We start from the raw sequence: 26,483 nt of genomic DNA on the forward strand, positions 1-26,483 counted from the left end.
TCATCATCGAGAATCAGAGTTCCCAGAGAATTTCCATGGCTAAGACTGAGCTCGGTGGACAAGAGCTCCATGGTTGATTAGTGATGTCTGCCAGGGGCACAGCACGGGGAGGCAACAGACCAGATATATGTTTGCCAACCCCCCTTGAGCGTCCACGCAGGTATAGAGGAAGCACCCGGTATCCACATAGTTTATTACAACGTGGATATGACACATGTGCGGAAAGGCACACCAAAGGTGAGAAATCAAATAAAAATATAAATACAATCGATATGTGAGGGAAATTCCTGTTTTAAAACCCTAGGTAGTCTTTTCTTTATTTTATGGGGTGGGGTCTTCGGGGATTCTTACTTTTCTCAACATTCTTCAAAGCACAGTCAGTTGGTGTCGCCTGCCTCTTATAGAGTCCAAGCTAAAAAAAAAAAATCAAGCCATAAAAAATCTTGAGAATGGGCCGCGGATGTCATTTAGGTCAGTCCCTTGCCCGTAGCAGGAACACTTCTGGCGACAGCCCAGCACACCTGTTCAGTCCCTTCATCGGCCCAGATAGGCAAGGCGGCCAGTCGTACCTGATCGACGTGATTGCCAATGAAGTGTTTCCTTGGACTCAGCCAAAATCCTCTCCCTGTAATCTCTCACCAAGCACCCTAATTCTGTCTCCCGGAGCCTTACAGACCACGAATACCCTACTCAACATGACAGTCCTTCCAATCTCTGAAGACACTCTGCAGGAACCCCCAGCCCCACCCCCCAAGTCTTTTCTGCTCCCAGCTCAACAGCCCCAGGACTCGTACCGTTTCCCAGATGACCAGACTTCAGATCACCTGTTCACCCTGGGCTCCCTTCTTTAGATCATCTTTGATCCCAGCTCTGTTTACTTTCCTGCTCCCTGATCTCATTGTCAGAAATTGCCTCCAGGCAGAAAGCCAGGGTGATTATAAGGCTCACTCAAATTTATTTCCCCATTCTCAGGCACTGCAATTATGCACCGTGTGTTGTCTAATGCCTGGGCGGGGGGGGGAAATGACTTCATCTATCGTGTCCAGTCTTCTGATTGTTTTCTATGGGAGGCTGAGTCTAGTCCTTGCTACCACATTGTGGCTGATAGCGGAAGTCCCCAGAAAACATTTTTTTTCCTATACGCTTATAATTCTGAAAGTTCTTCCTGGGACTTTTTAGAGACTCGCCCAATGTCGCGTCCCACAAGTGATGTGTAGGAATGCCTGGTCCAGAAGTTCTCTGAAGGTTCTCTTAGGTCTGTTTCCATAGTTGTGTGTTACCAGGGGCTTGCAATACGTGATCATTTACTCCTCACAATTCCTGTGAAGCGAGGAGATCTATCACCATTTTGCAAACAAGAGAACAAGGCTTGAAAAGACTAATGAGGTTAAAAGTGATCAGGGCCCCACATCGACAAGGCAACCTTGCCCTTCAGGGTGACATCAAGCAAGATACCGATGCCTTTCCTGTAAGTCCCAGCCTCCCAAACATGTATTACTAATATTAGTATTAAGTATATTAATATTATTATTGATATTATTATTTATATTAATGTTATTAATATTATTTGAAAATTAATATATTACACACATAATATTAAAGTTTAAATGGAAAAATATGTGTGCTTTCTAGTCACTGTGACTTTACCTGACCACAGATCTTTCTAAAACTTCAGCCTGATCCTTTTTCAGTTTCAAAACTGGGCAAAATGGGGCACCTGGGTGGCGCAGTCAGTTAACTCTTGATTTTGGCTCAGATTATGATCTCAGGGTCGTGAGATCGAGCCCTGTGGCAGGCTCCATGCTCAGCGGGGAGTCTGCTTGAAGATTCTCTTTCTCCCTCTCCCTCTGCCCCTCCTCCCACTCGTGCTCATGCTCTCTCTCTAAAAACAAATAAGTAAATTAAAAAAAAAAAAACGGGCAAAATGGGAGAATTATCTTTTAAAAATAGAAAGAACCAAACAGACTCAAGAAGAATAGACAAGACTAGTAGCAATAAAAGTAACTGAATCAGGAACTTAAAACACACATGCACAAGCACATAACGTGAACACACTATCACCATGCTTAGAGTTTCACAAGCAGATTCTACCAAACACACAAGGAACAGGTAATCCCTGTTTTGCACAAACTGGTCCAGAGGAAGGAAAAAGATACAGTCCTGAACTCCTTTTATAAGGCTGATATAACCTTGATACCTTCCCACAAAGAAAACACCAGGCTCAAGCCGTCCTTCCAGCCACGACCAACCACTAAAGAAAACAATATTTCCAATGTTACACAAAGAACTCTATGATAGAGAGAAAGAGGGACTGACTGCCAACTCACTTTACAAGGCAATCCTACCCTTATAACAAAATTCAATAGGACAGTTCGAAAAAGTAAAATTTCAAAAAAAAAAAGAGAGAAAGTACAATTTCATATCAATCTCACTTATAAACATAGATGAAAAAAGTCATCTAAAATATAGAAGCAAACCCAACCCAGCTATATGTAAAAATAGTGAGGGGTGCGCCTGGCTGGCTCATTCCATAGAGCATGTGAATCTTGATCTCAAGGTAGTGAGTTTAAGCCCCACATTGGGCATAGAGCCTCTTTAAAAAACAAAGGTGAGGGATCATGAACACATTGTATTTATTCCATGAGTTTGGTTTGACATTAGAAAATTATTTAATATAATTCACCACTAAAGGAGAAAAACAAAATGACCTTCCCAAAGAATGCAGAAAAAAGTGTTTGATACCATTCATCTCCCATCCATGACAAAAATCTCTCAGCAAGCTAGGATTAGATAGAAACTTCCTCTTTCTGATATATAGTATCTAAAAACTTCTATAGCAAATATATTTAATGGCAAAATGTTGAAAACATTCCCTTTAATATCAGGAACAATACTTTGCTATCACCACATCTTTACAACATTATACCACAGTTCCTAGCCAGTGGAATGAGGCATAATTAGATAAATAATATAAAAATTGGAAACAAAGAATCAAATTTGTCTTTATTTGCAATTAGCATGACTGTCTCCATAAAAATCCCAAAAGTATTTGCACAAAAATCCTAAAGTATGTAAGTTTAAAACAAACATTTAGGAAATGTGGTTGTAAAAGATACTATTTATGATATCAAAAAAGAAAAAGTACCAGGGCACCTGGCTGGCTCAGTTGGTAGGGCGGGCAACTCTTGATCTCCAGGTCGTGAGTTTGAGCCCTACATTGGGAATAGAAGTTACTTGACAGATAGATAGACAGATAGATAGATAGACCGACCTACAATAAAGCTAACAAATATATAAAAGGTATCTGGAAAAAATAAAAACTTTACTAAAAGAAATCAAGGAATGAAGTTATACACAATGTCCATGGATCAGAATACTCACTACAGAAAAGATGAGAATACCCCATAGGGCGCCTGGATGGCTCAGTTGGTTAAGCGTCTGCCTTCGGCTCAAGTCATGAGCTAAGCTCGTGCTCTCTCTCCCAAATAAATAAATAAATTTAATTTTTTATTATTAAAAAATTAAAAAAATAAATAAATAAGGCCGCCTATTGAATAGGGCATACATTATATCTGCTCACATTCCATTCACCAAAGCAAGTCATATGATTAAGTTCAAGATGGTGGTAAAGTGGAGAATATTCTGCCCACAATGAACCATGGCAAAGGCAGGAAGGAAAAGAAAAATTATGAGCAAATAATACAATTTATTACAGATCTTTATGTGACACCATACCAAAAAAAAAAGTCAATATTAAAGGCTTAAAGACATAAATGTAAAAGACAAAGTTATGAAACTTTTAGGAGAATATGTCCTTAGGGCAAGAAAGAGGTTCCCAAGTATGGCACATAAAAAAAGGAACCCGTTAAAAATTTGATAATTTCAATATTAAAATTAAAAACTTACATTCATCAGGATTTCAAGATGGGACAAAACATTTGCATCTATTCATCAGCACTGACTTTAATTAATTACACCACAGGAAACATGGATTTAGTCCTAACTCACTACTTGCAGGCTAATTTTCCAGGAAAATCATCATTTCCCATTAAACCAAATAAATAAGGTGCTGCAACGGGAGGGTTTCATTTACATTTTATGTTGGTGTATTGCCATCTAGCGGCCAGTGTGCAAGTTACAAGCAAAAAGAGGATGGGGCACGTGGGTGGCGGAGTCAGTTAAGCGTCTGACTCTTGATTTCCGCTCAGGTCATGATCTCAGGAGTGTGGGATCGAGCCCTATGTCAGCATGGGGCCTACTTAAGATTTTCTGCTCCTCTCCCCCACTTAAAAAAAAAGAGATAAAAAGAGCGGGCAGAGAAAAACATCCTCGAAGAAATGTTTACAATTATGAAGACTAATCCATGCATGACATTGTTGGATTTCAACAACCATCTGAAAAACATAACAGGATGCCTTTTAAATATAAAATAAATTATAAACGACCACTGTAGCAATTTACCAGCCTATATAATCTTATGATCCCTCGCTTGTTCTAAGCAAAATGAAAAATAAGAGAGTCAGCCTTCTTTCCTGCAACTGACTGCTTTGCTACATTTGAATTCTCCATGCCATATGTTGGATGGGAATCTAAATTAAAGAGAAGCTGCTCTAACTAGGGGTTAGATTTCCTGACCGCTCTACCTTTCGCTAGCTAAAAACTCTGTTTCCCTTTCTGAATAAGTTACCATTATAACGTGCTTACCATGAGCTTGGAGCCATGATGAATATTTACGTGGATTATCTCACTTAATCCTTGTGAATCCCTCCCTCTGCTAACTCAAAGGGTAAGTGATCTTACTTATGAGACTCAGCTTACTGCCTCATCTATAAAAATGGGGTAAGTGACCTGTTCAAAGTCAAAACCAGGAGAGAGAATTGCATCCATGACCCAGGTATGTCTGAATCAAACACAGGTTCTTCATGATTACATCGTGCCATGTACAACACTCCTGCACAACTCCAAGAATGTTGTGAGGACGAAACAAGTCACGGAAAGCACTTTTTGGAGAAAGTGCAATGTTTGAAAGCTTATATGTAAAATGCCATTACCACCACAAATAGGTGTAACATGCTCTATTAGGACAACCATTACTTTACAAAAGTATTATTCGGTTATGGATTGCTTTTTCTCAGTAGTGATGTCTCCTCTTTCATTTTGGTTTTAGTAATTTTAATCTTTTCCTAGTGAGTTGAGCTGAAAATTCGTCAATTTTGTTGATCCTTTCAAAGAACCAATTTTGGGTTCTGTTGATTTTCTCTATTGTTCTCCTATTCTCAGTTTCTTTTATTTCCTCTCTAGTATTTCTTTCCTTGCTCACTTTGGGTTTACTTTGCTTTTCTTTTTCTAGTTTCCTAAGGTGAAAAATTGGACTATTGATTTGAGATCTTTTTTCTTAAGACTTTTTTTTTTTTAGTTTTAGATTCATAGCAAAATTGAGAGGAAAATACAAAGATTTTTCATATACTCCCTGCCCTACAGATGCATAACCTTCCCCATGATCAATATCCCCCACCAGAGTGGTATCTTTGTTACAATTGATAAACCTATATTGACACATCATCATCACCCAAAGTCCATAGTTTTCCTTAGGCATCACTCTCGGTGTTGTACATTTTGCATCCGGACAGAGGTAAGATGCCATGTATCCATCATTATAGTATCATACAGAGTATTTTGCCTTTTCCAGAATGTCATGTAGTTGGAATCATAACGTGTAGTCTTTTCAGATTGGCTTCTTACATTTAGTATTATACATTTGTTTCCTCCATGTCTTTTTGTGGCTTAATAGTTCATTTCTTTTTAGCGATGAATAATATTCCATTGTCTGGGGTCACCTGGGTGACTCAGTAGGTTAAGCGTCCGACTCTTGATTTCGGCTCAGGTCATGATCTCATGGTCATGAGATCGAGCCCCGCATGAGGCTCCACACTGAGAGTGAAGTCAGCTTGAGATTCTCTCTCCCTGTCTGCCCCTCCCCCACACACTCACATGCACATGCACTCGCACATCCTCTCTCTCAAAAAAAAAAAAAAAAACCTGTAATATTCCATTGTCTGGATGTACCATAATTTAACTGTTCATTCACATACCGAAGGACATCCTAGTTGCTTCCAATTTGGGTCAATTATCAATAAAGTGGCTCTAAGCACCAATATCCAGCTTTTTGTGTGGACATGTTTCATTTCATTTAGACAAATAGCAGGGAGCACATTTGCTGGACCATATGGGAAGAGTATGTTCAGTTTTATAAAAAACTGTCCAACTGCCTTCCATAGTGGCTGCACCATTTTGCATTCCCACCAGCAATGAATGAGAGTTTATAGTTTACAGTTATATAGGGGTTTATACTTATAAATATCCCTCTAACCACTGCTTACGACTGCATCCTATACATTTTGGTGTGTTGTGTTTTCATTTTCATTAATCTCAAAGTATTTTCTAATTTTCTGTGGCCCACTGGTTACTTGCATGTGTTAATTTCCACATATTTGTGAATTTCCTAAATTTCCTTCTGCTCTTGATTTCTAATATAACTTCATTGTGGTCAGAGAACATACTTTGTACGGTTTTAATCCCTTTTGATTTACTGTGGATTATTTTACGGCCTAACATATGGTCTATCCTCAAGAATGTCCCGTGTGCTCGAGTAAAATATGTATGATACTGTTCTTGGATGGAATAGAGGTCTGTTAGATCTACTTCATTTACAGTGCTCTTGGATTCTCTAGTTCCTTGTTCTGCCTCATTCATCTATCCATTATTAAAAGGGAGATACTGGGGGGCCTGGGTGGCGCAGTTAAGTAGCCGACTCTTTGATTTCGGCTGAGGTCATGATCTCAGGGTTATGGGATCGAGCCCCGGGTCAGGCTCTGCGCTCAGCAGAGTCTGCTGGATATTCTCTTTCTCCCTCTCCCCCTCCCCAACTCTCTCTAAAATAAATAAATCTTTTTTAAAAAAATGAGATATTGAAGTCTCCAACTACTGTTAGATTTCCTGACCACACTAGCAAAGCAACTCAATTTTTCCTTCTAAACACCAGTTACCATTACAGAGTGCATGCCACGCACCTGGGACTATGCTGGATATTTTATATGGATTATCTCTTAATCATTAAAAATTACCAATAGTGAATCATTAGTAATAATAATTGAATTGCCTATTTCTCCCTTCAATTCTCTCAGCATTTGCTTCAGGCATTTTAGAGCTCTGTTGCCAAGTGCATATATAATTGTTAGGTCCTCCTAATGGACCAACCCTTTTATCAATATGTACTGTCGCTGGTGTCTTGTAGCATTTTTTTTTTGTCTTAAAGTCTATTTTGAATATGTCATCTTACAGCTTTCTGACCTCATCATTTCTGATGAGAAGCAAGCTTTTAATCTTTTTGAGCACCCTTTACATGTGATGGGTTGTATCCTCTTGCTGCTTTCAACATTCGCTGTCGTTAGCTTTTGAGTTTGACTATGATAACTTTAGATATGGATCTCTTTTGAGTTTACCATATTTAGAATTTGTTGAGCTTCTTAGATGTGCAGATTAATGGGTGTCTTTATTTCCCAAGTCCTTCATCAAATTTGGGAAGTTTTCAGCCATTAATTCTTCAAATACTCTTTCTGCCCCCTTCTTCTCCTTCTAGGACTCCCATAATGTGTATGTTGGTATGCCTGATGGTGTCCCACAAGACCCTTAGGTTGTCTTCACTCTTCATTCTTCTTTCTTTCTGCTCCTCAAACTGGATAATTACAACAGTCCTCTTTTCAAGGTTTCTGATTATTTCATCTGTCAAATCTGGTGAACTCCTCTCACAAATTTTTCATGTCAGTTATTGTACTTCTCAGTTCCAAAACTTCTATTTGGGTCCTTTTTTTTTTTTTTTAACAATTTTTATCTTTTTACTGATACTCTCATTTTGTACATAAGTAATTTTTCTAGTTTCTTTTAGCTCTTTGAACATATTTAAGACAGTTGATTTAAAGTCTGGGCTTCAAGGATGGTTTCTGTTTATTTTTTTTTCCCTGTGCATGAAACACATTTCTCGTTTCTTTGCCTATCTCGTAATTGTTGAACACTGGACAATTAAAATAAGGTGGCAATTCAGAAAATCAAATCTGTTGCCCCCTCCTTTTAAGTTTTTGTTCTTGCCGGGGTTTTTCGTGACTTTCCTGAACTGTTCTGTAAAGTCTGCATTTTTTTTTTAATTTTTATTAACATAATGTATTTGTTTCAAGGGTACAGGTGTGTGATTCATCAGTCTTACACAATTCACAGCACTCACCATAGTACTTACCATCCCCAATGTCCATCACTCAGCCACCCCACCCCTCCCACCCCCCTCCACTCCAGCAACCCTCCGTTTCCTGAGATTAAGAGTCTCTTATGGTTTGTCTCCCTCTCTGGTTTCATCTTGTTTCATTTTTCCCTCCCTTCCCCTATGATCGTCTGTCTTGTTTCTAAAATTCCTCACATCAGTGAGATCCTATGATACTTGTCTTTCTCTGACTTATTTCACTCAGCATAACACCCTCTAGTTCCATCCACGTCGTTGCAAATGGCAAGACCTCATTCCTTTTGATGGCTGCATAATATTCCATTGTGTATATATACCACATCTTCTTTATCCATTCATCTGTCGATGGACATCTTGGCTCTTTCCATAGTTTGGCTATTGTGGACATTGCTGCTATAAACATTGGGGTGCAGGTGCCCCTTCAGATCCCTACATTTCTATCTTTGGGGTAAATACCCAGTAGTGCAATTGCTGGGTTGTAGGGTAGCTCTATTTTCAACTTTTTGAGGAACCTCCATACTGTTTTCCAGAGTAACTGCACCAGCTTGCACTCCCACCAACAGTGTATAAGGGTTCCTTGTAAAGTCTGCATTATTTATCATGTGTAGCCACTGTTATCTCTACTGTTAGCTTAGTCTTCATCTAATAATTAGATAGGATCTTCTTAAGCACCCGAAACAGTATCTCCCACCTTTTGCTGAGGGGCTCATGTGTACTAGGGCACATCTTCAAGACTCCAACTGTTAACAACTCTCCCTAAGCCTCTAGTTTCTGTTTGTGCAGAGCCTCAAGATCATCCAGAACTGAGAGACTGGGGCCTTTTCAGGTCTTTCCTGGGCATGCAAATCCTGTACATGCATATGCCTTTCCACATCTCTAGAAATAGCGTAAGGCTTTTCAAAGCCTCTTATGGGCATCTCACTCTTAAAACTTTTGAATTTTTTGGACCAGTCTCATTTGCCCCAACTGGCATTACCATTTCAGGCAGCTGTGCTGTTGATGCAATTACCACTGATTATTTCCAACAAATAACCTGCGGACGGGGTTTTTCCTCAATGGGTCATGTTAAATAAAGATAAGCCCCATGACTGGGATTTTTCTAGGGAGCTGTCAGACGGATCAAATACTGACAATTCTTTTGGATAACTCCAAGCCTATTTAGGGGAATTCCAAATTCTTCCAGTGGTTGCTAGGCCATTGCCTTTCACAGTTACTGTGGTTCAAGGTTGCTGGTTTTCAAGGCTACCGCAGAGCTGGGGAGAGGGGGATAGGGCATCGGGACAAGTTAAAATACTAGTTGGCAAAGCAGGAGTCAGTCACTCATGTAAGCCAGGAGAGGGGAGGGCGGGTGTTTGGTCATTTTCTGTGGTTTGCACAGTATTCTTGTTTCTATGCTCCAACATGATTCCAGTGTCCTTATTTCTGCCTTGCTCCGTCACAGTCACAGAATGGCTTTGTCAGATGTTAGTGCTGAATAAAAGTATTTATGTTCAACAGGACGCCATAGGCTTCGCAGTTCAGGTCGGGTCAGCTTCCAGCTGACAGCTGTCAGGGGGTGCTTTTTTTTCTAATTATCAACAAAATTTTCATGTAATTGTTCAGTGGGAGATACAGACGTTATTTGGACAATTGTTGGCTATAGGGAACTGTCCTATGTTCTACCAGCACCTGGCATCCCTAGGCTCCACACGTTCAAATATCACCCAGCAAAGGGACCAATCATTGTGTTAAGCAACCCTTCCCTCCCCAAATTACAAAAACACCCTCCCTCGGGGGTGGCACCATCCCCCTGAGAACCAATTGCTCTGAATATCCTAAATCCAACCCCCACATCACGTTGAAGTCAAGATACAGAGTGCTGTGAATTGTGTAAGTCTGACAAATCATAGACCTGTACCCCTGAAACAAATAATACACTTTATGTTAATTAAAAAAATTAAAAAAGAAAAAGAGTACATCAGACTACACCCCTCCCAGAACTATCTTACCAAGGGTTGTATTGAATGGCTTTGCAACAAAAGTTGGCTCAAAAAGCTGTCCAGATCAAAGGCTATTTATCATAGAAAAAGCACTAAGAGCATTAGCCACCAGCAGCCAGGTCCTCCATATAAAGCCTCCCGTGAGAAACATGTACTTAGCACTGCTAGTTGCCTACCTAAGGTCCCCTTCTTTTTTCCCCTACTAACAAAATCTCACTCTTATGCAAGACAGCAATGTGCCTACCGAAGTACCTACTTTTCCAGACTTCCTGATACCGAGTGACACCATTTTGGCTAAGGAGATGTAAGCAGCGGGTCTCCTATAACTTCTGAGAAAGCTTTTGCTTTTCTGATGAAAGGGGACAGATGCAACTGGAGCCTATCTTCTTCCCCAAAGAGATGAGTCATCTTCAGCTGTGACAGTCCTCTTGTGACCCTGAGGTGATGAGCATGGGGACAAAAAGCAGCTCTCCAAAGAACTGTTTAGTAGCCACATCAACACTAGTCAAGTGCCTACTTCCAGACTTTCTTTGTGGAAAAACACACAGACCCTTTTTTTGTCTGAGCCACTATTATTTGTGGGACTTTCTGTTATTTGTGGCTGAACAAATTATTAAGAGAGGAAATCAACAGTTACAACAGATATCTGACGGAATAAAAAAAAATAAAGGTTTATGTTAAGCCTTTAATATAGTAACAAATTGGACAAAAAACGATGCTCAAACTATGTGTGGGGGAGGTTCTTTCGAGTTAAATCTTCATTTTTCCATAGCAGGAAGTCAACGGCTGATGTATCAAGTTGAAAAGCCAAGAAACACTGTAAGCACTGTACAAATATTATTTAGAGGTATGAAAGTAAATACCCCAAAATATAAAAAGAGGCAGCCGAAGACATTCGCTTCTGGGAGAACTGAGAGTGAGATAAGACTTGCTTTTCTTTGTAGCCTCTGACTCAAGTGTTTTTCTTTTTTTCTTTAATTAATTGTAGCGAAAAGTTCTATGAGATTACTTGTTTCTTGGCAATAAATTGTAACTTCTTCAGGAAATCATATGGTTCCTCCTTTCTTATGTAGAATAATATAAAGGTTTTAAAGAGTGCCTCCGGCTTCTCATAAGAATTAGGTATTATTTCAATTTTATCTGTAATTGAAAGTAAACAGCATACAATTTCAGAATGTGCTGTTCAAAACCAGCAATAGACTTTGTTTGAAAATAACTGCACTATGGTAAAAATTGGCACAGCTCAATTTCACCTGCAAACACATATTATTTGGTTTCACGTGTGTTTTCTTTTTTTTTTTGAGAGGGAGCAAGCACGCACAAGCGGGGTCGGGTCAGGGGTGGGGAGAGCAGAGGGAGAGAGAAAATCTTAAGCAGGCTCCACACTTAGTGCAGAGTCCAATGCGGGGCTGGATCTCAGAATCCTGAGATCACGACCTGAGCCAAAATCAAGATTGGGACACTTAATCGACTGAACTGAGTGGCCCTCCTTCTTATGTTTAAATTTAATTTATAAGCATTAAAAGATCAGATTTCATGTAAACATCTAGACTTTTCACTTCTCTTGAAAAACCGGAAAATGTAGCAACAGAGGGACCATATTCCTGAGTGGCAACAAATGGCTGGAAGTGAGAAGCTTCTGGTTCCTCAGATGGTGAGTGGACTCTCCTAGTTGGCAGTTTTTACCTGGTCAGCTTCACCTGTCTGGTCCCACCTGCACTACAGGATGAGGAATCCAATTTCTTTTCTTGCAAAAAGAAACAGCATGGAGCAGTGGAAAGATTACTGAATTAGGACTTAAAGTTTTCTAAGTGTGACTTATTGTTTGTGCAACTAGTAAGTCAAAGTAGGCTATTAAGTCATGTCGTGGAAACAAATTAACCAGGTAATCAAGTGGCTTAACACACCAAAAGTTTCTTCCTCATTCACGCTCTATGTCCCACAGGAGTTGGCAGGGGGATTGTGCTCTACAAGTCACCCTGGGACCCAGGATGGCTAAGGGTCTGCCATCTTGAGCACCACTGGTTTCCCCCAAAGAGGAGGAAAGATTAGAGATGCCCCCTTCTTCACCCAGAAATGACACTGGCCACTTTCACCCACATTTCATGGCCATAGCTACTCACCTGGGCTCAATTAAGGGAGCTGGGAAATGTAGAACAAATGGACTAATTGGTGAGCATTGCTATCTCTACTACATGCAACCTTCAGTAAATTACTTATCTCATGGGGCACCTGGGTGGCTCAGTTGGTTAAGCGTCCCCACTCTTGATTTTGGCTCAGGTCATGATCTCAGGGTCCTGGGATTGAGCCCAATGTCAGGCTCTGTACTCAGTGGGGACTCTGCTTCTCTCTCTCTCCCCCTCTCACTCTGTCCCTCCCCCTGCTCGCACACGTCCTCTTCTCTCTCTGTAAAACAACAGAGACCAAAGTAAAAAATTTATTTTACTTATCTCAGTCCTAGTTATGCATCTGTAACATGAGGCGATTAATGGTCTTTCCTCCCTCTTGAGGTTATGAGGCAAATCAAATGAGATCATATATGTTGGCGAGGATGTGGAGAGAGGGGAACCTTCCTACACTGTTGGCGGGAATGCAAACTGGTGCAGCCACTCTGGAAAACAGTATGGAAGTTCCTCAAAAAGTTAAAAATAGAACTACTCTGCAACCCACCAATTGCACTACTAGGTATTTACCTGAAGGACACAAAAATATTGATTCAAAGGGGCACATGCACCCCGATGTTTACAGCAGCATTATCAACAACAGCCAAATTATGGAAAGAGCGCAAATGTCCATCACCGATGAATGGATGAAGAAGATGTGGTGTATATACAATGCAATATTATTCAGCCATAAAGAAGAATGAAATCTTACCGTTTCCAACAATGTGGATGGAGCTAGAGTGTATTATGTTAAGTGAAATAAGTCAGAGAAAGACAAATACCATATGATTTCACTCATGTGGAATTTAAGAAACAAAACAGATGAACATAGGGGAAGGAGAAAAAAAGAGAGAAAGAGAGAAGGAAGCTAACCGTAAGAGATTCTTAAAGACAGAGAAGAAACAGGATTGATGGAAGGTGAGGTGTGAGGGATGGGTTAAATGGGTGATGGGCATTGAGGAGGACACTTGTGATGAGCACTGGGTGTTGTATGTAAGTGGTGAACCACTAAATTCTACACCTGAAACAAATTTTACCATCTATGTTAACTAGAATTTAAATTAAAAATTGAAGTTAAAAAGAAAAAAAAACAGAGATCATACATACAGAAGAATTTTGATGAGCTCTAAAGAGTTGTACAAGGGGCGCCTGGGTGGCTCAGATGGTTAAGCGTCTGCCTTTGGCTCAGGTCACGATCCCAGGGTCCTGGGATCGAGTCCCGCGTCGGGCTCCCTGCTCAGCAGGGAGTCTGCTTCTCCCTCTCCCTCTGCCTCTCCCCCTGCTCATGCTCTGTCTGTCTCAAATAAATAAAAAATCTTTAAAAAAGAAAATGGGACTTCTTTAAAAAAAATAGTTATACAAATTTATTTATTTTTTTTAAGATTTTATTTATTCATTTGAGACACAAAGATACAGAGAGAGAGCATGAGCAGGGGGAGAGGGAGAAGCAGGCCCGCCAAGCCAGGAACCCAATGTGGGGCTCGATCCCAGGACCCTGGGATCATGACCTGAGCTGAAGGCAGATGCTCAACCATCTGAGCCACCCAGGTGCCCCAAGAGTTATACAAATTTAAAAGGATCATAGTACCTACACTATGGTGAAATATGCTATCACCCCTACAAACACACACACACACACACCCTGGCCTAGTTATTTCAGAGGTATGGTCCAAGCATAGGTATTCTGGGAGCTGTAAAATGCAATGTTGCTTTCATTTTAATGGCACCATGTGGCCCGTTCACCTGTAGTCAAGGCTGACCCAGGGAAGAGAAAAGAGAAAATAATGCTCACTACCCTCGGCCTCTCCCAAGTAACTTTTCAGTCTTGATGAAATGATTAAAGTAGATGTGGTAGATTTTACTTTCCAAAGAAGGCTCGCAGTCTCTCCGAGCCCACATAACCTTGTTTATAATGAATCTTGACAGTCCTCTCATCAAGCTTGGGTCCACCACGTACCCTTCCCTTGAACTCACGGGGACCTTGGCAACCATGTCAACCACCAGATAAGAGCAGAGTGATGTTAGGTGGAGTCTCAGACTAGTCATAAAAACACCATGTGCTTCTCTTGCTCTCTAGGGAAGCTTGCTCTGAGAATCCAGCTACCAGGTTGTGAAGAAGCCCAAATAAGCCTACACAGAGACCACACAAAGACGTCACAAATGTAGGTGTTCCTGGGGCGCCTGCGAGTGGCTCAGTCGGTTACGCGTCCGCCTTCAGCTCAGGTCATGAACCCAGGGTCCTGGGATCGAGCCCCAAATCAGGCTCTCTGTTCAGCGGGGCCCTGCTTCTCCCTCTCCCTCTGCCTGTCACTCTGCCTACTTGTGATCCCTCTCTGTCAAATAAAATCTTTTAAAGAAAAAAAAATGTAGGTGTTCCAACAACAACCTAGCAGAGCTCCCAACTGACAGCCCACATCAACCTCCAGACCCTTGGCTGAAGACACCCCCCGAGTTTCCTGCCCCTAGCCAACGTGTAAAGACAGGCCTACAGCAGAGCCCCAGATACTGTATAGCAGAGAAAAGCTGTCCCCACCAGGCCATTTCCAAATTCCTGTCCCACAGCACGTGTAAGCGTAACAAAATGTTTTACACCACTAAATTTTTATGCAGCAATGGCATCCGGAACCACTGAACTCATCAGCACCAATAACAGTAACTTTATTACCACACAGAGAAAAGGACAATTATGTGTTTACTGAATTATTACATCCTAAATGCTATACTTACAGAAACCATTATAGAGGATGCTAAAAATATACTGTATTGATAAGAATTCTGTTAAGCTATAGGAACAGAAAAGCCAAAACAGTAACACTTGAACAAGAGAGAAGTTTGTTTCTCACCTAAAAATTCAGACAGGCAGCTCAGGGCTGCTACCCCCATCAGGGAGAACTCAGACAATCCCTACCTTATTTCTGTTATTCATAAAAAGAGGCTTCCATCCCATAGTCCAAGATGGCTGCTCAAGCTCCATCTATCATGTCTACATTTCAGCTAGCAGGAAGGACAAAAGGGGATGGGATGGGTAGGCCCCTCTTTATTTTTAAGATTTTATTTATTTCTTTATTTGAGAGAGAGAGAGAGTAGGGGGTAGAAGGAGGAGAATCTCAAGCAGACTCCCCGCTGAGCGCCAAGACCCAAGCAGGGCTCAATCCCAGGACCCTGAGATCATGACCTGAGCCGAAATCAAGAGTCGGATGCTGACAGACTGAGCCACCCAGGCGCCCCTAGGCCCCTCCTTTTAAGAATCCTTCCTGCAAGTGCATCCATTGGCCAGAATGCACTCACACGGCCACACCAAGATGCAGGAAAATCTGAGGAAAGCTGTCTGTTGCCTTGTCCTTGCTAATAAGGGGGAAACCTGTAGAAGAGAAAAACTGAATTTAGGAAATAAGTGGTAGATTCTGCCACAGGCATATTCCCAAACTCAATTCCTGTTTGGCTTAGGATTACAGGTTCAAATAATGACACAGCTACCTCAAGTACCATACCAATGTGGCCCCAGTCAGATTCTCAGCACTAAAGATTTAATTTAGAGCTTTCCGATTCAACACACGTCTTTAGGCAGTATCGACTGCCTCACCAGATGAGTATAAGCAAAAGGGTAAAGAAACACTTAGTAAATTAATGATCCCTAAGAAAGCAAAAGATATTCAGAGACAAATATTTCCTCTAAAAACCATAATATATCCTGGCGGGTCTTCCCGTAATCTGTGTTTCCTTGGACAAAGCACTCAATAAACCTAAAAGCCAGTTTCATCAGCTGTAAACACATATCACACATAACCAGTTTGTCGTGAGGATGAAAGGAAATTACACATGTTGAAGTGCTTTGTAAACGGTAGGGTTTTATACAAATATAAAGTTATGCACCTTCAAAAGCTATCACTCCAATAAAGACACTTATTCAATTAAACATCTTTTTAAAATTTTTAACAATGTATAAATACATTCCACAAAATAATCTGCTGGTTAAAAGACACCAACAAAGTTTACAGAACCTACAACAGAATTTATAGACTCCTACAACCACTTGTAGATTGTGACATATATTGCTTTAAGAAATACCATTAATACAAAGGCATGATTTACAATATCCCCATTATAGCAAGAAAAAAAAAATAGATTCATACAATAAAATGTCTTTTAGGCATTTATTATGCCAAGTATTTAAATGATCATTCTCACTATGACATAAGAATAATACTCTTTTAGTGATAAAAGATAGATTTCATTAGGCCAAGGCCCACTGAAGAGCTTCCAGGAAGTTCTAAAGTAAAATCTGACTTTCCCTTCCAAAAAATAAATAGAACAGCAGCAATCTCTAAGGAATCCCCTAACCATAAACTGTGAAAATTCCATTTATATTAGCTGGGCCTTAAGGACATGAGTTATTACGAATAAAAATAAAATTTACAAACTAGTTAACCATTGGCCCAAATTTGTTTTTTACCTGCCTGTGAGTGACTAAGATAAGACGTTTCATCACAAAGTATTCATTAAGTTGTAAAATTAACAATTATTTCTAACTTACACATAGGCCAAAGTGCTCACTCTTCCCATGGAAGCAAAACTTTCTTCTGACAATAATCTACAGAAATAATATGTACACACCTAGATTTCTGAGACAGACCGAGAACATCCTCCTATATTCTACGGATCCAAATGCAAAGGTCTCCATTACGTACGTACACGAACGCACTTTCAGTAATTTAGGGTATATGGACATTACAGGACTACGTGCATACATGTATAAGCCAGGAACCAATTCTGACAATGTTCCTGGCCACACCATACTTTCAAGCCCCAAAGTGCTAGAAAGAGAATAAAAACTTGATATGAAAACTAAACTTTCCATTTTTTTAAAGTAAATTTTAAACCGGAAAAACAAACCCGACACTCCTCTTTGCAACATGTACTGAGTTCCAAAAGCCTCAGAGTCAAGAATCTCTTCAGCTGTTCCCCAGTACAACAGGACACATGAACTTGCTCTCACTCTCTTCAGGAAGTCTGCTCATCTCCGGTGTTCTGCAAAAGAGAAAGAACTCTTTCATAGTGAGAACTATTCTACTTGACATGCCAGCCTTCAAAGCACTAGGAAAACATCCCATGTCTGTAAGCAGGACCACCTCTACACTACTACCTCACAGTGCATGGCCCAATTATGTTAAAAACGTTGGCGAGGTGGAGAAGTACATCAAAGGATCCCCCAAGATGTCCAGCAAGCCGGTCCTACGCTAGCTGAATACCGCCAGGTGCCATGCAACTCTACTGACCCGACCCGTGTTATGTCAGGGTCAAGGCTCAATTTCCCTGTATTCAATGTCCCTCCCTGCCTCATAAATGCTAAAAATCCAAAGGGAAAAAACTATTCAACATACACTTGACAATTACCATACGGTGGACCCCTGCAAAGGTGTACCTGGGACTGTGCAAAAGTCCTTCAGGCAGAGAATCATGTCCCTACAAGACTGTTCGTTTTCTGGACTTTTCATCATTTATACAAGAGAAACTATACAGCAGAATGGAAAGAACAATGAATTTCAAGAGAGAAGAGGTGGGCTAGGCCCTAGCTAAGTTCCACGGGTTAGCTGTATATCCTTATGAGGTCACTCAATCTGTCAGGGCTCTAGCCATCTAACGCAGTCCCTGGACCACCAGCATCATAGTCCTGGGACCACCACCCACCTGGGAACTTGCGAGACATGCAAATTGTGAGACCCCGCCAGGTCAGCTCTGGGAGTAGGCCTCAGCCATCTTTGTTTTAGCCCTGCAGGGGATTCTTAGGCAGGTTCAAGTTTGAAAATCACTGTCCTGTAAACATTACCTGCCCAACCTACTGCACTAAAAACAAATGTGAGGTATCATACAAAGTACCTAATCAATTCTCCCAAGTGATTTACTTATTCCACTGAAATCCCTGATTTAAATCTTCATATTGGGGAGCCATAGTAAAATCTTTATGTTCTAAAAAACAAACAAATCTGAGTGCTCTAAAACAATCTTTAATGATCCAGTCTTATGTTTCTACTTGTTCTTACCATAAATCCTAAAATCATAAAATACATTCTCCAAAACTTCATTTAGAGCCACCAGAATTAATCGAAAGCTACTGAACTTAAGGGAATTTTTTAAAAATATAAGTTGTTATCAATGATAGTTTATCCCTGGTTTTAAAATCTTTCAGGGAGAAACTGCTGGGAAGATGGCAGAGTAGGACGACCCTGGGCTCACTTCCTGCCGCATGACCACCTAGAGAGCACCCACGTCAGTATCAATAACCCAGAGAGCAGCCCGAAAACTGGCAGAACAGACTCTCCGCAGCCCGGCATAGACAAGAGGCCACAGCAAAGCAGATCCACCCCCTCCGATCACTCTTGGCAAGATCCCGTCAAAGCGGTGCCACAAACCTGGCACTGTGTGCACGGCCCAGACGAGGGCCAGCACCACTCCAAAGTGAGTCCTGCTCCAGGGAGCGGGGAAGATAACCACACACCCGTCTGTGACCCCCGGAGTGGGCTGGGGGCAGGCAGCTCATCTGACTGCAGGCTTCACCCACAACAAAAGCTTCTCAGGGGACAACACACGGACAGTGCCTGCAGTTTGGTGCTACTGCATCTCTGGCAAACGCCTGGTCTGCCTCAACTCAAGCCCAAGGCAGCCCTGGACCGGCCCACTAACATCACGGGCACCAGACTCTGCCCACAATAGGCAGAGAGCCATCGCAGGCTGGACTGAAGGCAAACACATCCCAGTCACAACAGTAGGACACCCCTGGAGCAACACACATAGGAGACACCCCTGAAGCACCATTTTCTGCTGAAAAGGAGACATTGCACTGTAGGACCTCCTCTTCAGAAAGCCACTACTTTCAAGTGCAGGAGAAGCAGCTGACTTTTCTAACACAGAGAAACAGACACAGCAATAGACAGATTGAGGAGACAGAGGAATATGTCCCAAATGAAAGAACAGAACAAAATCAGAGCAGGACACCTAAGCGAAACAGAGATAAGTAATATGTCTGATAGTGAATTTAAAGTAATGCTCATAAAGATACTCGCTAGAATTGAGAAAGGAGTGCAGGACCCCATGAGACCCTCCACCAAGAGATAGGAGATGTAAAAAAGAACCAATCAGAGCTATTGGACTCACTAAATGGAAATAAAAATAGACCACCTGGAATAAACCACAAACAAGAGGAAATAGAAGAAAGGATCAGCCACCTGGAGGACAGGGTCATGGAACGTAATCAAGCTGAGCAGATGAGAGGGGGAAAATATGCAAATAAGAATAGACCCAGGGAACTCAGCAACACTGTCAAGCATAACAGAAGCATGATAGGGATCCCAGAAGGAGAAGAGAGAGAAAAGGGAGCAGAAGATTGTCTGAAGAAATAATAGCTAAAAACTTCCTGAATCTGGGGAAGGAAAGAGAAATCCAGATCCAGGAGGCACAGAGAGCACCCAACACAACCAACCCAAAGAGGTCTGCACCAAGATACAAAGTAAATAAGATGGCCAAAGGCAGTGATAGAGAATTTTAAAAGCAGCAAGAGAAAGGAAAGCAGGTACATACAAGGGAAACCCCATCCAGCTATCAGTGGGTTTTTCAGCAGAAACTGTGCAGGCCAGAAGAAAGTGGCATGATCAATTCCAACTGCTAAAAGGAAAAAATCTACAGCCAAGAATACTCTATCCAGCAAGGCTTTCATTTAGAATAGGAGAGATCGAGTTTCCCAGAAAAACAAAAGTTAAAAGCAAAACCTGCCACGTCCCTGTCACACTGGATGCCATTGGCCTGTGGGTCCCAAATTCACAGTCCAACCACCCTCCTGCCCGAGTCAGCATACACGGCCTGCCACCTGCTCAATGCCAAGTCAACACACCTTCACCTCAGACTGCCAAGGGCTCAAACTGGCACTCTTCCCCTCAAATTCCAACCCCGGTGCTCAACTTTGTGCACAAAAGTGGGCATAATTATAACAGCAGAATGAAGCAACCCAAACAGTGACACTATTTCTATGGAATACAGGATGGATAAAGGGAGTGTGCTAGGCTGAGAACATCAACAAGCACATCAAAGAACAATACATACAGCATGATTCTGGTTAGTAAAAAAAAAAAAAAAACCTGGGACAAATGAAACAAGATGAAATCAGAGAGGGAGACAAACCACAAGAGACTCTTAAGCATAGGAAAGAAACTGAAGGTTGCTGGAGAGGAGTTGGGGGGCCGGCTGGGGTAACTGGGTGATGGGCATGAAGGAGGGCATGTGATGGAATGAGCACTAGGTGTTGTATGCAAATGATGAATCACTGAACTCTACCTCTGAAACTAATAATATACTATATGTTAATTAACTGAATTTAAATTAAAAAAGGAAACCATAAAATAAAATAAAATAATAAAATAATAAAATTAAATAAAATTAAATAAAAAATTAAATAAATAAAATTAAATAAAATAATTAAGATAAAATAAAATAATAAAAAATAAATAAAATAAAATAAAAATAAAATAAAATAAAATATAAAATAAAATAATAAATAAAATAAAATAAAAAATTAAATTAAATTAAATTAAAATAAAATAAAATATAAAATAAAATATAAAATAAAATAAAATAAATAAAATAAAATAATTAAAATAAATAAAATAAAATAAAATAAAGTAAAATATTTCAGCGCAGGGCGCCTGGGTGGCTCAGTCGGGACTCTTGATTTCAGTTCAAGTCATGATTTCAGTCATGACACTGAGCCCCATCAAGCTCCACATGGAGCCTGCTCAAGATTCTCTCTCACCCTCTTGCTCTGCCCCTCCCCCTACAAATTTTTTTCTTAAAAAAATAAATTTTTTCCAAAAAATAAATAAATAATAAATAAAATAGGGCGCCTGGGTGGCTCAGTCGTTAAGCGTCTGCCTTCGGCTCAGGTCATGATCCCAGGGTCCTGGGATCGAGTCCCACATCGGGCTCCCTGCTCCTCCCTCTCCCACTCCCCCTGCTTGTGTTCCTGCTCTCGCTGTGTCTCTCTCTGTCAAACAAATAAATAAAATCTTTAAAAAATAATAATAATAAATAAAATAATTTCACAGCACTGACAACATATTTCTAGAATGTCCTAAAAGTCAAGAGTAATTAACAAAACTTTATCATCTCATACCTAAATATGGGCTTCAAAAAACTTATTTTTTAAGTATTTCCTAAAAATCAAACTCTGTAAGAATTAGAAATGATTGCATTAGTCACTGACCACATCAAAACGAAACATGCAGAAAACACTTACTTGTTTTAAAAACTGCTTTCCGAGATAAGATGTAGCCATGTTGGTTAAATTCTTCCTGCTGCCCACTTTGCACCTGATGTAACCATATAGGTTGGCACCTTGTAGTACCACACCCATGATAACCACTGCCTGGGAAAGAAAAAATAATCACTGGTTACTGGCCTAAAACTGAAAGACCTTTTTCCATGCAACAAACAAACAAACAAAGCAGACTGTCATGGAAAAGAGAAGGAAAAGGAAGCTCATGGGTGGGGCTTGTGCCAATGAGACTCCTTAACTTGGCAGAACAGACCCATCCAATACCTGCTTAGCATAAGGCTATATACCAGTCCCCATGCTAGCCCCTGGGGATGCAGTGGAGGGACCATTTTCTCTCTCTAGTATTTTCCATGGGTCTCCAAATAAAGATAAAAAAAAAATAAATGAGATTCAGAAGAGGCTCAAATGTTAATTATTCCTTTAACAATTATGAAAGAAAAGGGCTGCCTGGGTGGCTCAGTCACTTAAGCATCTGCCTTAGGCTCAGGTCATAATCCCAGGTGTCTGGGATGGAGCCCCGCATCAGGCTCCCTGCTCAGCAGAGAGTCTGCTTCTCCCCCTGCTCATGCTCTCTCTCAAATAAATAAAATCTTTAAAAAAAAAAAGAATGGTCAAGAGATCAAGCTCAGTAAACCGAGAGCATGCAGAGAAGAATCTGCTCTATGCTAGTGTGTGTGTGTGTGTGTGTGTGTGTGTGTGTGTGTGTGTGTGTGTGTGTGTGTCTGTCTGTCTGTCTGTCTGTGTGTATGAGAGAGACAATCGGCTTCTGGGAAAAGAGCCACAAGGGCAAGGCAGCAATCAACAGGTGTTTGCCTCCTGTGAAGAACAGGGTGCAGGGGAAGCACTAGGAGGAAATGCACTTTGGCAGAGTGGCTTCTTCCTTGTGGCCACATCTGGGAACCTCCAGGTGATCCCACTAAGAACATTAAAGACTGAGAATCAGAAACTCAAGCCTACTCTTTAAATATAAGGGAAGAAAAGTTAATTAGGACAATGTAAGGAGGTCCCATGGTTACTCTAGAACAGGGATTGGCAGTTTTTCTGTTAAAGGCCAGATAAATATTTTAGGCTTTGTGGGCCATGTGATCTCTGTTGCAAACACTCAGCTCTGCCATTCAAGCCCCAAAGCGCCACAGACAATATGTAAAGAAACAGGAAAGGCTGGGTCCCAATAAAAAGTTACAAAAGCAGGTGTTGGGCTAGATTTGGCCCACAGGCCATAGTTTGCCAATCCCTGCTCTAGAATAAACAACTTATCAACCCATCTGCTGTTAAAAGAATTACCCTGGAAATGTTTCTATCCCTAAAAAGCAACACAGCTAAACAGAGTATTTCTCTCCAATCCAGACTTACTCTCCTTAACCCTTAACAAGCTGTGCAGCTGATTTTAAGGAAGTTAAAGGGTTTGAATGTTTAATTAAGGAATAGATACAAATTCTTAGTAAAAGTGGAATTGTACTTGCTGTTTCAAACTTGTGTTTCACAGAAATAAACACATCAGAATTATACAAGGTTGTTGGTTACCTAAATAAACATAAAACTATATTTTTATTGAAATAAATCTCTTTCAACTTCTCCTGCTTCTCAAACTGGGACACTCCTAACATGCCAGGGACCACCTGAATTCACAGACTGAACATGGGTCCCGCAACAAATTTTAAAATCTATTTATAAGTTAAAACAAGCAGATATCTGGTTTAAGATGGTGTAGTGAAACCAGACATCAATATCTCTCTCTCCCTAATACAGAATAGATTTTTAAAATACACAGACTTAAAAGAGGTTTAAAAAAATAGGCTAAAAAAAAAGGCAAATGAGTTGGTACTAGTAAACATTTTTAAAAAAGCGGGGCGGGGGGGGGGTTTGCTGGCAGTCAGAGAAAAAGCCAGCTTGGTTTTGCTCTACGCAACTCCTAACTCTCCAAAGACCCTCTAACGGAAATTTCACTGATGATCACCACCCCCAACACCTTGGAGAATGAAGTCCAAAGGATACAGACAGCCCTGAGAAAAAAGGCAGAAAGAGACATGACTCCCAACCACCGACCACACAACACAGGCAATAATCCCAGCAGCCTGCAATGAGATGCCCCGCTGGTAAGAAGGAGAAGCACAGAAGGACCAGCAATCATCAAGCCCATGTTGTCAGTGGGACAGGGGTAGGAAGACGTTCCTGGAGAGGCTGAGTGACAGGATCCCAAACCACCTTCCACATAACCATTCCCAGCTCTGTTTTAGAGAAGGGGAACCAGTGCTAGGGAAGGACAGGGCTGACTCCCCCAGATGGATGCTAAGGCTCCGGGGCCTCACAAACGATCTAAAGCAGGAGGGTGGCACCAGCATGAAGCAGACACCCACCCAGGAGAAAGAACTGCACTATCTAAGAGAAGGCAAAGGCCAAGCAAGCTAGTGAGGCAGCCGGAGGCTGGGCCGCGGCCCTCTCCTCACACATACACCTCAGGACACGAAAGCCAGGGTTCTCGCTCTAGCTCAAAGCAGAGCCCAGACGTCTCAGACACCACCCAGAGGCAGTCAAGGGGAACTCACCCGCACTAAGCCAGCATGGAGAGGTCTGGACAGAGCTGCTACTGCAAGCATGAGCAAACTGGAAAGGGAAAGAGGGTAAGGCATCCATGCAAAACTATGGAGGAGGAGGGGCAGGGGGAGGAGAAGGAGGAGGAAGATGATGATGATGATGATGAAAAAGAAAAAAATGAAGAAGATGAGGAGGAAGAAGAAAATGATGATGGAGGAGGAGAAAATAGTAAGAAAGGAATATAGTATGTAAAAGGTGAAGAATCTATTCCGAAAGAAATATAGCCCCCCAAGATAAGAGCATCTCTGGGAACACATCACCCTATGGAAGAACTTAAAGAATTCAAAGGAGCGTGAAGGTAACGCAGGGCAAGAGGCGGAGATGAAAATGGGGCTGGCAGAACTAAGGAAGTGCACGTGGAAGCCGCTGCCGCCCACCCGCTGGGAGTGACCACTATTCTCACCCCTGCCCTTTCCAGCGTGCTCCACCAGCACAGAGGCTCTACCAGAGCAGTGACCTTGTCTAGCTGGTCACCAACCACACCCCAGGGCCTGGAACAGCTCTGGCATCTGGAAGAGTCCTAAGAAGACTTCCTGATTGAATAAGCAGAGGAAAAAATGAAAGATGATAAAGGAGAACAGATAAAAAATGACCCAACAGAGAGATAACTGGTCCCTCGGAATCAGAGAAGCCCAAAAATAAAACATAAATGAATGTAAACACTTGACAGAAGACAACTGTCCCGATTCAAAGCAAAACCTGCATCTACATATTCAAGGAGTACATAATTTCCTGAAAAATCAATATAGAAAGATAAACACAAGGATACTCTGGATTTTTTTAAAACTCAAGAATTAAAAAAAAAATACAATTTCTTCATTCAGGGAGAGAAATGATGCACTCACTTACATGCAGGTTAAGTGAACCCGGCCTCAGATTTCTCTACAATATTCAGTATAAAACAATAATGATGTAATGTCTTCTAAAGCTGCAAGAAAGAACCTGTGACCCACCCCGCCACGTCACTGATCAAGAATGAAGTCAACAGGAGGGCGCCTGACTGGCTCAGTTGGTAGAACATGGGACTCTTGATCTCGGGGAGGTTAAGTCAGAGCCCCCTTGTTGGGTGTAGAGATTACTTAAAAATGAAAATAGTAACAATAAAAAATTTTAAAAATTTAAAAAGAATGAATGAAGTCAACGGGTTCATATTCTTTTTTTTTTTTTAGGTAGGCTTCAAGCCCAACATGGAGCCCAACACAGGGCTTGAACTCACAACCCTGAGATCAAGACCTGAACTGAGGTCAAGAGTCAGATGCTCAACCAAATGAGCCACCCAGGCGCCCCAACAGGCTCATATTCTTAAATATGACAGAGCCAAAGGAAAATAACATCTGTTAGTTTTTTGGAAAAAAAAAAAAATCACCCAACAATGAAATTTAGCCAACCAGGAGGTAAAAGGAAAAGCTGCAGTTAATAGAACTGAATCAGTGTATTTAAATAGATCAAAGAATGAACACCCAGTAAGAAACATCATTTCAAAAGGTAATTATTAAACCTTGACGACAAAACTAATACTGGAGGCAAACAGAGTTTGGGCAAGAGGAAGGGAAGAAACAACAGAAGGGACAGAAGAGTGTTTCTCTCGTTCCCTTTCTAACAGACTCGAGAGATCAAGAAACAGGTTTAAGTACAATACTTAAAACAACTAAAATAAGCCTATAACCAACAGAAACCCAAAGGCAGAAGCAGGGAGGAGAGGTGGGAAAAAGCATGGGTGTTAACTGTGCCATCCTTCACAGCAGGAAACCAGGACATATTCACTACATTTCCCAATCCATGAAAGAGGGTGTGATACAAACTATAAGAGAGAGACCTATACGAAAAACTAAAAATACACAATAAACCTCCCAAATCCCAAAAGGGAAAGCATATATGTGTACACACAAACAAAAAAAGAGCCTATATAGCAAAACAGAGACAAGAAAATATTCAAAATATGGGAAAAAACATAATTAAAGCCAAAATATACCTGGTATCAAGAAATGTTATGTGAGATAAACTCAACTATGAAAAGAACAAGAATCACATTTGGGTCAAGTGACAGATCATATTTTCCAAACATGGTAGTAATATCTGTTTCACATGCTTTTCTAGAACTTTCTCCCCCCCCCAATCAAGCTAGAGAGCTTAAT

The 26,483-nt window shown here is 41.0% G+C and overlaps 1 protein-coding gene across 3 annotated transcripts in view; it reads right to left on the reverse strand.

The window, feature by feature from the left end:
- LOC113939640 (Golgi apparatus membrane protein TVP23 homolog B) overlaps nt 1-26,483 on the reverse strand; it is a 62,140-nt gene that overhangs the window by 11,922 nt on the left and 23,735 nt on the right. Inside the window, exons 6-7 of one of the 3 annotated variants that reach the window (XM_027626058.2) lie at nt 21,715-21,843; nt 3,714-4,394 (exon numbers count right to left, since the gene is read on the reverse strand). In XM_027626058.2, coding sequence (XP_027481859.2) covers nt 4,287-4,394; nt 21,715-21,843 — 237 coding nt within the window. In that variant the 3' untranslated portion in view covers nt 3,714-4,286. Of the gene's footprint in view, nt 1-3,713; nt 4,395-16,349; nt 17,460-21,714; nt 21,844-26,483 lie in introns of those variants that run through there. The other 2 variants (XM_027626059.2, XM_027626060.2) reach the window with 2 other exon arrangements.

This window comes from Zalophus californianus, chromosome 16 (genome assembly GCF_009762305.2).
Source record: "Zalophus californianus isolate mZalCal1 chromosome 16, mZalCal1.pri.v2, whole genome shotgun sequence".
In the NCBI taxonomy this organism is placed as follows: Eukaryota; Metazoa; Chordata; class Mammalia; order Carnivora; family Otariidae; genus Zalophus; species Zalophus californianus.